Source organism: Dipodomys ordii, unplaced genomic scaffold, assembly GCF_000151885.1.
Source record: "Dipodomys ordii isolate 6190 unplaced genomic scaffold, Dord_2.0 Scaffold27, whole genome shotgun sequence".
Taxonomy (NCBI): Eukaryota; Metazoa; Chordata; class Mammalia; order Rodentia; family Heteromyidae; genus Dipodomys; species Dipodomys ordii.
The window spans coordinates 14628315-14639672 of record NW_012267243.1 but is presented as its reverse complement, the minus strand read 5'-3'; the positions used below and the strand labels follow the sequence as shown (position 1 = coordinate 14639672).

The window sequence follows — 11358 nt, the reverse complement described above, 5'->3', positions numbered from 1 at the left end:
GTTTTGACAAACAGTGTTTGTTCTATCTAAATGTAAACGTGCAGAAGGAAAGCAAATGGAAAGTCTATTTTTTAAGTTTTCCTTTGAGAATGTACAAGTAGTATATTTGAGAAATTAGATCTCACTATTGAAATGTATGAGAGTAAAGAAAATACAAACTCTTTTTTTCTTTTCTTTTCTGTTCTCTTTTTTTTATTTGGGGGAGAGAGGTCTCTTTTGTGCCCAGTTAAACCTCTAGGCTTTTAACCGGTTTGTTTGCCCTTATTTGTCATTCAATTCCAGCTGCCTAGAGCAGTTAATACCCAGGCTCTGAGTGGAGCAGGAATATTGAGGATGGTGAACAAGGCTGCCGACGCTGTCAACAAAATGACAATCAAGATGAATGAATCGGATGCTGTAAGAGCTGATTTTTCGACTTGAATAATGAGATGAATTAATGAGCCCAACAATTGCATTTTAAGGTTGCACAAGTAGAAAATAGGATATTAATTTGTTTATTGAATGTAGGTCTCGGCCACATCAGTTGGCCACCATGGTTATACATGGTTAATTTGTTGCTTTAAAACAAAGAATGTGGCTTGCTATTGGTAACCTGATTTACAGTGGTTTGTTCTTCCTAAATTAGCTCCATTTTTCATTTTTTTCTTAGTGGTTTGAAGAAAAGCAGCAGCAGTTTGAGAATCTTGACCAGCAACTTCGGAAACTTCATGTTAGTGTTGAAGCCTTGGTCTGTCATAGAAAAGGTTTGTTTTATTACTTTTGTGTTTAGCACCATAAAGTTAATTAAAATACTTTATTTAAATCTTTACCCTGAAGTTACTGTAAGAGATATAAATTTGAATTTTGGATTGAGATAGTTACTTATTTATTTGTTTAATGTATTTATAATTTAATGAATGAAGGTATCTTCTTAGGTATATACAGTGACTTGAGATTCAAAAATTGATCATTGATCTTTTGTGTTTGCTTTGTACTTTGTTTCTGGGAAACCTATTAAAAGTATTTTACTTATTTTCAGACCACATTGTTTTTTGTGTGGCTAGTTAGGTGGCTTTTTTTTTTCTTTTAACAATTCATAGAAAATTTGAGTTTTAAATTTTCCCCCTCACAATGAAGTTTGTCTTTTTGGTTTGTTCTTAAAGAATCCAAGGCTCTTAGTACAATTTTTCAAGTTATTTAAGGATTTTATTACCTGACATTACCTGTAATTTCATTTAAGAAAATTGATAGAAACCTACTAACATGTCATTTTGTTTATTATATTATTTGTAATTTGTCACAGGTTTGCCATTTGTAATATATACCTCTTAGGGAATGACTTCTGTGGTTCTTTTAGAGAACTTTAGAATATATAGAGCAGCAGAGCAATTTCTCAGGAACCTAATTGTCACTGGCAAAGTCCAGCCAGTAACACCCACTTTGCATTATCTGAAATACCTTAAGTAGTCATATGAAAAAAAAAACTATTTTTTGTAAACTTGGTAAAAAAAAGATTCTAATATTTTTTGTAAACCATTACACCAGTGAAAGACCTTGGATTGACATGAATTTATGTGCAGTTATACCTTTTTTCTATTAGCCAAATAATATTCTCACTAAAAATTCCCAACATTTTCAGTGACCTGTTCAATGCCAATGAATGTGATATAAACCATCATGAACTTAATGCTTGTTTTACTTGAAATACGTTTCTTGTCTTTTAGGAATGAATAAAGAAAGAATGAGTGTTTTGAGTGGGAGGAAGAAACATTATTAAAATTATCTCACAAATATAGCTTATCAGTTGATACTATAAGCAGTGACTGGGAGCAGGGGAAGCTGTACTGAGGCTCAAGCCCAGGGCCTTGTCCGCGATAGGCATGTGCTCTGTAACTGAGCTGCCTCCCCAGCCCAGCAAAGATTCTTCTTGATCTTCTATGATCCCTGAGCACGTAGCATTTTGTGCAAAGCATTTGCATGCCTAATTGTTGCATGTTCACTAATTTAAAATATTATTAACCAAGTTTAGAGAGTGGAGACCAGTTACTACAATCGTTTAAATCTTTACCAGAGAAATAGTTCATGCTTTTTCATTTCAGAACTTTCAGCCAACACTGCTGCCTTTGCTAAAAGTGCTGCCATGTTAGGTAATTCTGAGGACCATACTGCTTTATCTAGAGCTTTGTCTCAGCTTGCAGAGCTTGAGGAGAAGATAGACCAGTTACATCAAGAACAAGCTTTTGCGGACTTTTACATGTTTTCAGAACTGCTTAGTGACTACATTCGTCTTATTGCTGCTGTAAAAGTAAGCCGTTTGCAGTCTTTTCTCTTTGTTCTAAAAAGAATATGGTTTACTATTAGACACATAATTAAGTACGTTAGTACTTAATTTAGTACTTATACTAGTACATGTAAATTTAGTCTTCAATTTGCGTACCCAGCCTAGTACTTTCTTGCCTTCTGAATTGTACAGTAAACAGAATTAATATTTTTAAGAGGTCTAAGAAGCACCTTACAAGCTGAAGAAAATTACATATTTACTTAAAATTCATATGTACACTTTGTTTGTATGTTTGCGCATCCTGGTAGTAACTGGTACTACCTACTGGACTTTATAATCATTAATAGAGCTAATATTGTGCCATGTTTCATGGAGGGTTCTTTCTGTATACCCAAGTGTGTAGTCACTGGATTAGGTCATAGATTGTAGTGGCTAATGATGTTTAAATATTAGTAATCAAGTTTCTGAATTGTTGGGGAAGTAACTCAGTTGAAATTTTAGTATTCTACAGGTATTTCTGGGTTCAGACTCTTAAGCAGAACTGAATGGATTAAATAAGTCCATCACATCTTTCAGAATATCATGATGTTTTGGTAGCTGAGTTATTGTTCTAAATGTTAGTTTTCACCAGGAGGCAATTTAAATATCTAGAAAGTTAATTTTAGATACTGTTCCTTGCTTCCTTATGCTTATTGATTTTTTTTGGCTTTTAAACTAATGCTAACAGTTATTACTAGAAGATGGTATTTAAGGATGCTTTCTTAGAGTTGATAAAATGATTAATTTTGCTTTTGTTTATTCTTTTTAATAATGTTGTGCTCCTGGTAATTACATTTTCTTTCTAGTTATTTAAAGTTACTGAATTTTTTAAATGATGACGTAGTGTTCCATTATGTACTGTGTGTGTGTGTGTGTGTGCGTGCGTGCGTGCGTGCGTGCGTGCGTGTGTGTGCGCGCGCGCCTGAATTATTTAACTAGTCTATTAAAATTCCTAGAAATGGAAGCATTGGTCAAGGTTATATGGATTTTAAATTTCAGTAAGTATTACCATATAACTTTGTTTCCATATATGACTACCAAAATATGTTTCCTGTTCTGTCTGATGATGAAGGACTTTTTTCCTATATTAAATTGTGATCTCTTTTTAGCAGGAATTTAAAAACCTTTACAAATGATAGCCATTTACATTCCTTACTTTCCTTTCCTCTCTGCCTCCCCCTTCCCTTTTTTTGTCCTCTTCCTCTTTTTATTTTTTCTTTTCTAATCCTTTACTTATTTCCAAATAGTGTCTAAATGAAACCTTCTTGTGCAGTTATTTTATGCTAATAAATAATAAACTTTATTTTTTGAGACAAGAGCTCCCTATGTAGCCCAAACTGGCTTGAAATTCCTGATCTTCCTATCTTAGCATCTTTTTTTTGGGGGGGGGCGGGTATGAGGGGTTGGTTGTGGGTCATTGAACTCCGGCCTGGACGCTGTCCCTCAGCTCTTCAGCTTAAGGCTAGTGCTCTGCTACTTGAGCCACAGTGCCACTTCCGGTTTTCTTGTGGTTAATTGGAGATAACAGTCTCATGGACTTGCCTGCCCAGGCTGGCTTTGAACTGTGATCCTCAGATCGTAGCCTCTTGGCTAGCTAGGATTACAGCTATCTCAGCCTCCTGAATGCTAAGATTTATAGGTATGTGTTACCACGTCTGGATTAGCAATGCTATTTTAAATTGGCAACTCATCTCTTTTAGAAAACCAATTCTGTTGGTTTATACTCATCATCCAGTTTGGACTTCCATTTCCCAGCCAATTTATGAATACATTTGTTTGCAAGCTGGTCTAGGTTTGTAAATATGATACACTTTTCTGAGCCCACCAAGAAATTTGAGGGTGAAATGTAACCATATTCTAATTAAGTGAATGTGAAAATATTATGCACAGTTTTGAAACTATTCAGGAAACCCATTTAATACATTCATACATACATATATACATACGTATATATACACATACATACATACATACAAAATATAACTTAGGATCTTTGTAAAATTCTTTAAGCAGCTAGGTGTGGTAATACACACTTGAAATTGTGCTGAGACAGGATGATTATGAGTTTGTGTGCTGCCCCACAAAAAAAAATATTTTTTTAAGTGTTGCTAAAATGATTTTTTCATTATTTCCTATTCTTTTTTAGTATGGTGGTACTGGAGCTTAAACTTTGGGCCTTAGGATTTTGTTTGGTTTTTTCACGTAAGGCTGGTGCTCCAGCACTGGAACTATACCTCCACTTATGAGTATTTTCTGCCTATTTGGAGATAAGAGTCTACTGGATTTGTCTGACTGGGCTAGCTTTGAACCTTAATCCTCTACCTGAGTAGTTAGGATTATAGGCATAAATCATCAGTGCCCAGCTTGTTTTCTTCTGTTCCTACTTTATGAGACTATGAAAACAAGATAAATTTATCTCATTAGACCAGCGCTGGAGGCTCATGCCTATAATCTTATCTACTCTGGAGGCTGAGATCTGAGGATCACAGTTCAAAGCTAGGGCAGGAAAGTCTGTGAGACTCTTACCTCTAATTAATCACCAGAAAACCAGAAGTGGCACTGTGGCTCAAGTGGTAGAGCGCTAGCCTTGAGCTGAAAAGCTGAGGGACAGCGCCCAGACCCAGAGTTCAAACCCCACAACCAACAACAACAACAAAATCAAGATTACAAGATTAATTTTTTTCAGGTAGGTGCTGGTGGCTCACACTTTTAATCCTCACTGCTCAGGAGATTGAAATCTGAGGATTGTGGTTCAAAGCCAGCCTGAGCAGAAAAGTCTGTGAGACTCTTGGCTTCCAACCAACCAGCCAAAAGCCCTAAGTAGTACAGTGACTTAAGTGGTAAAGCCTTGAACAAAAAAGCTAAGTAATAGCACCCAGACCTTCAGTTCAAGGAGAGTTTAAAAAAAAAAAAATTTTTTTTTTGAAATAACCTGACTGTTAAGCTTTAGTAATCTTACCTCATAAAATTCCTACATCTATACCACAATAAACGTGACATAACAAATTGCATAGGGTCCAAGTTAATTTAAATTTAGTGTCTCAGTGAAAAGTTGTCATACATTAACAACTTAAAAACTGATATTGCTGGGAGCCGGGCGCTGGTGGCTCACGCCTGTAATCCTAGCTACTCAGGAGGCTGAGATCTGAGGATCGCGGTTCAAAGCCAGCCCGGGCAGGACCGTGAGACTCCTATCTCCAATAAACCACCAGAAAACCGGAAGTGGTGCTGTAGCTCAAGTGATAGAGTGCTTGCCTTGAGCTGAAGAGCTGAGGGACAGCGCCCAGGCCCAGAGTTCAAGCCCCACGACCAACAAAAAAAAAAAAAAAAACTGATATTGCTGGGTACCATAGCTCATGCCTATAATCATAGCTACTCAGGAGGTTGAGATCCAAGGACCCTGGGAAAGTTACCAGCAAAAAGCAATAAGGATCCTGTGTTTAGTGGCACAAATGTTCTGGGCAAGTTTTAATATTTCAAATGTCTTTGGATATTGCAGCAATAAAGGCAACATGTTTTGCAAAAAAAAAATGAGAGCTATGGCTGAATTAGAAAAGCACCAGTCTTACTTGAGCAAAAAAGCCAAAGGACAGTGCCCAGGCCTTGAGTTCAAGTCCCAGTACATGCATAAATGAATAAGTAATAAAATTTTGTGTTTGATATATTGTGATTTTGATCCAAATTAATTTGGCTGAAGCAAAGTTATGCATAGATTTAAATACATGTAAAGTTATATGATTTGCCATTTTGTCTAGGCAGTTAACACTGGTAAATTTAAAACATGCACAGTTTTTTTTAAATATGGCTGGTCCTCCATAGTAGTGAGTTCCACAGCTAAGTATTCAGGAAACCAAAATTGGATCATTTGGGAAGAAAATCACATATGTACTGAATATATACATACTAATTTCTTGTCAAAACTCCTAATTGTCAGAAATACACCTAAGTTGGCACTGATGGCTTACATCTGTAATCCTAGCTACTTTGGAAGCTGAGATCTGAGGATTGAGGTTCAAAGCCGGCCTAGGCAGAAAAGTCCATGATACTCTTTATCTCTGATTAACCACCAAAAAAGTCTGGAAGTGGAGCATGTCTCAAATAGTAGAGCAGTAAATGAGCAAAGCAGCTCAGGGACAGCACTCAGGCTCAGAGTTTAAGTCCTAGGACTGGCACCAAAATAAGTTTATTAAGTCTAGATAGATAGAGAGATAGATAGATAATCAACTATTTACCTAACAGACATGTTTTATGAAGTATTATAAATAATCTAGAGATGATTTCAAGTAGGGGGTGCATTAAAGTAATAGGCAAATACTGCCCTCTTTCCTATTCATCTCTGCAGGAGTCCTGGGACCAGTCCATGTGGATACTTAGTTGCCAATTGGCTGTAGTTTTAAATAGCATATTCCAAATATTACCACCATACCAGATAAATACATGGTTAAGTCTCATTACTAAGTGGGTATTTTTGATGGAAATGTAGCGTGAGCAAGTACATTTGGGTGTGTGATACCTGCAGGTAATTCGTAACAGGCATCCACTAGGCTGTCACTCTGCTGCTGTTGTGTTATTTCTAACCCACAGACATATATATATATATCCTTTACCCCTTTAAAATTTTTATAATTTGCCAGGTGCCTCTAATCCTAGCTACTTAGGAGACTGAGATCTGAGGGCCACATTGCAAAACCAGCCAGGGTAAGAAGTTCATGAGACTCTTAATTCAAATTAACCACAAAAAGCCAGAAGTAGAGCTCTGGCTCAAGTAATAGAGAGCATTGAGCCTCAGAAACAGCTCCTAGGCCCAGAGTTCAAGTCTGAGGACTGGCAAAAAAAAAGAATGAAAGAAAATATATTTTTAGAATTTAAGGATATTACAGTGGCAAAACTAATATTTGATGTGTTTCAGAATCCACCTAGTGTGTGTGTGTGTTTCAGAGTCCACCTAGTGTGTGTGGGTGTGTGTGTGGGTGTGTGTACACACTGAGCTTAAATTTGACCTGGGCCTTTTCAATTACAACTGGTCTTTTACCACTTGAGCCACACCTCCAGTCCAGTAGGCTTCTCTGCTTCATCTGGCTTAGCCTCCTGAATAGCTAACATTACAAAAGTGGAACCACAGGAGCCCATCTATTTTTGTTTTATATTTTGTGTTTTTCTTGTGGTGTTGGGTATGAAGCCCAAAGCCTCACTACCCTTGCTAGGTAAGCAGTCTCTGGGTGTTGTTCTCCCAGTCCCCCAAACCTTTTTTTCTTTTCTTTTCTTTTTTTTTTTGGTTAGTCAGGGGGCTTGAACTCTGGGCCTGGACACTGCCCCTCAGCTCTTCAGCTCAAGGCTAGTGCTCTACCACTTGAGCCACAGCACCACTTCCGGCTTTATCTGCTTATGTGGTGCTGAGGAATCCAACCCAGGACCTCATGCAAGCAAGGCAAGCACTCTACCACTGAGCCACCTTCTCAGCCCCTTCATATTTTTTAAATATATAAGGACATATATTTATTTACTACTTAAATTTAAAGTGATTGTGAATAAACTGATGTAATATTGTTCTAGTTCACCTAATTAGTTATTGCTTCATGTGTTCGATGAATAAATACTAAAATGATTCATTCCTCAAACCTCAAGCTAGAACAGGAATTTATAATACCTCTATCCATTTATTCCATCTCATTTCTTTTCTTTATTTGTTTGCTCTTGCTCTGCTAGACTCTTGGAAGAAGCTGATTTGGTTGCCTTGTTCAGTTGATAGTCTCTGCTATTTTTTCACTTACTTCTGTATTTTATAAGAACAAATAGAGATAATTTTACCTTAATCTGTAGAAATCTATAGAAATATATTTTCCTCCCACTGTTTTGAGAATTTATTTTTAATTGCTTAGCATTTTACATTAGTCATTGGGATCTTTTTCTACCACATTTTTCCTTTCTTATTATTGAATTTCATTCTTTTAATTTCTAACTTGTTTTCAACACAAATATGCTTTTATAGATACAATACCAGCATTTTCCCCATTCATAGTGTCTTTTTTCAAAGCAAATGGTTACACATCTCATTCTAACTTGCATTTAAAACTCTAAGGCTAATAAAATGTATTTTTATGTCGGGTTTTGGTTGGTTTTGTTGTTGTTGTTATTGTTTTGTTTTTATCCTGAGTTCTTATTTCTCATCCAGTCACAGGTTTTTGTTTCAAGCAAATAATAAAGTTATCTTTGGTGTTGTTTATTTTGACTGTCTTTGCATAGTAGGATAGTATTGGAGTATTTGGCCTTATGGCCTTAAGAATTATAGCACTTGTAGAACGGCCGTGTTGCACAGTGTCACTTACTGGCATCCTGTTATTCACTCAATAGGGTGTGTTTGACCATCGAATGAAGTGCTGGCAGAAATGGGAAGATGCTCAGATTACTTTGCTCAAAAAACGTGAGACTGAGGCAAAAATGATGGTTGCTAACAAACCTGATAAAGTCCAGCAAGCTAAGAATGAGATAAGAGAGGTGATTGCTGAATGCTTTATTTCTTTACTCAGATTGTTCATGCCATTCTTATTTGCATACTTTTTCATATATTTTTTTCTGAACCATTCAACCAGTAGCTGTTCATATTTTTATGAACTATGGTAGAAGTACTTTAACATTTTAATTATCAAAATCTCCAAAGCCCTTTGTTACTTCCACTTAACTATAGAATGGATAAAGAAACATATGAGGAAAAAAATCTAAAATTAGCTCTTACATAAATGGTTATATATTTCCTTTTAACTTGTTAAGTTGATTTCAAATGATGAATCATTTTGTATTAAAAAAGTGGTTTCAGAGATAGACCTGTACTAGAATTAGTTGTTGAGGCGGTATTACCCCCATATATATGTATTATATATGGTTATTTAATAATTTGTATAAGTTTATTATAATTTATACACTTTTTTTGCCATGCTTCAATAAGGAAATTGAAGAGGTAGGACAACCTTTATATTACTAAAAATAAATGTACCTGCTCTTTGGAGAGTATGTACCAGTGTTCTGGCTACATAGTGGGAAAAAATATTTCACTGCTTAAATCTGTGTTTTACTTGTTCCATTGGTCACTAATCACAAGGCTTGGTGTTTCTGTACTCACTCAGTTTAGTGATTTCTGATGGGTTGGTTGTCAGCAAAATATAATTCCACTTTTTTATTTTAACCTAGTTGTTTACCATTATAATTTTTTTAATGTTTGTCATATGATTTTCTTATTTTGAAGTATTTCCATGAACACAGAAACTATGATAAACATGTATTCTTGAAGTTAATATTATTCTGAGATAATAAAAAAATGAGAAAACTATAGAGTCCCGTATGGCTATTGTTGGAGGATGTTTCTCTCTCTGCGGTTTTAGAGACAGGATCTCTCTGGGTCTTGCACTCATAACCCTCCTGCCTTAGCCTTCCTCATACTGGGGTGGCAGGTGTGCACTATTGATCAGGATCCTACAGTTCATTAGATACTGAAATCTTTTTTCTTTTTGGTGGTACTGGAGTTTGAACTCAGGATTTCGTGCTCTGTAGGCAGATCCTCTGCTGCTTGAGCCACGCCTCCAGCTTTCTTTACTCTCTTTACTCTCTTTACCAATCATAGGGCCTGAACTCTGGGCCTGGGCGCTGTCCCTCAGCTCTTCAGCTCAAGGCTAGCGCTCTACCACTTGAGCCACAGCGCCACTTCCGGCTTTTTTCTTTTTGCTTATGTGGTGCTGAGGAATCGAACCCAGGACCTCATGCATGCAAGGCAAGTGCTCTACCACTGAGCCACCTTCCCAGCCCAACTCTCTGCTTATTTTAATATAGGGGTTTGCTTTTTCACACGTATGCCTAAAGCAAGAGCATCCCCTTTGTGCTCTCCCAGCTAAGGAATGACAGGCATGTGTTACCAGACCTAGACCCAGTTTTACTCTGTGCTAGTCTGTAAAACCAGAATCCTCCAGATCTCAGCCTCCTGTGTAGCTGGGGTGACAGATGGGTAGCACCTGTGCATACCTTTTGGTTGAGACTTGGTCTCAGGAACTGCCTGTCCAGGTTGGACACCAGCCACAATCCTCCCAAATCTCTGTCTTTCTAGCAGCTAGGATTAACAGCTGTGAGCTACCAGCACTGGCTGAAATGTTCTAATCTTGAGTGACTTTAGCAGAGAAGAATTAATGAAAATTAAGGTAATGTGAATTTTGACTTCAAAGTGGAGATACAACTTTGAACGGTAGTAGATTGGATTTTGCCAGTACAGAGTTTCTTTGGTATCCTTGGTCAGTACGTTAAGTTAAATGAGTGATCATGACAACTAGTACTGTGCTCTTTTTCTTCCAGACAAAAATGAAATGTTTGTTTGTTTGTTTGTTTTTATTAGTGGGAGGCGAAAGTACAACAAGGAGAAAGAGATTTTGAACAGATTTCTAAAACAATTCGAAAAGAAGTGGGAAGATTTGAGGCATGTATTAATAAATAGTTTTACACTTAATAACATGGCCATGTTTTTCAATAATTTTATGATAAAATTAAATTTAGTTTTCTACTTATAGATTTTTTTTGTGTTGTACTCTTAACAGAAAGAACGAGTGAAAGACTTTAAAGCTGTTATCATCAAATACCTGGAATCATTAGTACAAACACAACAACAGGTAAGCTAATTTTTTTTAAAAACAAGGTGATTAATGAAATAGTCTTTTAAGCTCAGGCAAGAGAAAAAAAAGGGTGGAGATAGCCAGTGGCAATAATGCGACAAAATGTTGGCTAATTGGAAACCTTTTTGGTGTTTGCTTCTTCTAAACAGTCTGCAGAGACTAAAGTTTCCCAGTGTTAGGCCAGGAAAACCTTACAACTTTCCTTGTACCTGCCTGGGGCATTTTGTTTTGTTTTCACTTCAAGGTTTCATGTGGTCGGGGCTGGTCTGGAACTTCCTCTGTACATTTTAATTCTCAGTCCTTGAGTCTCCTCCTCCTCCTGTGTGTTCAGAGCACAGGCCTAACACCTTGCCTAACACTCTCTTCCTGGTTTGAATTTTCCCTAAACAAATTTGTGAGTAAATGTTCATA

General features: G+C 36.7%; 1 protein-coding gene across 1 annotated transcript in view; it reads left to right on the top strand.

The window, feature by feature from the left end:
• Snx2 (sorting nexin 2) overlaps window positions 1-11126 on the top strand; it is a 39618-nt gene extending 28492 nt beyond the window's left edge. Inside the window, exons 10-15 of the mRNA XM_013015546.1 lie at window positions 283-396; window positions 2051-2284; window positions 8651-8794; window positions 10674-10754; window positions 10873-10944; window positions 11097-11126. Of these exons, the coding sequence (XP_012871000.1) occupies window positions 283-396; window positions 2051-2284; window positions 8651-8794; window positions 10674-10754; window positions 10873-10944; window positions 11097-11126 (675 nt within the window). The remainder of the gene's footprint in view (window positions 1-282; window positions 397-2050; window positions 2285-8650; window positions 8795-10673; window positions 10755-10872; window positions 10945-11096) is intronic.
• Window positions 11127-11358: the final 232 nt, after the last annotated feature.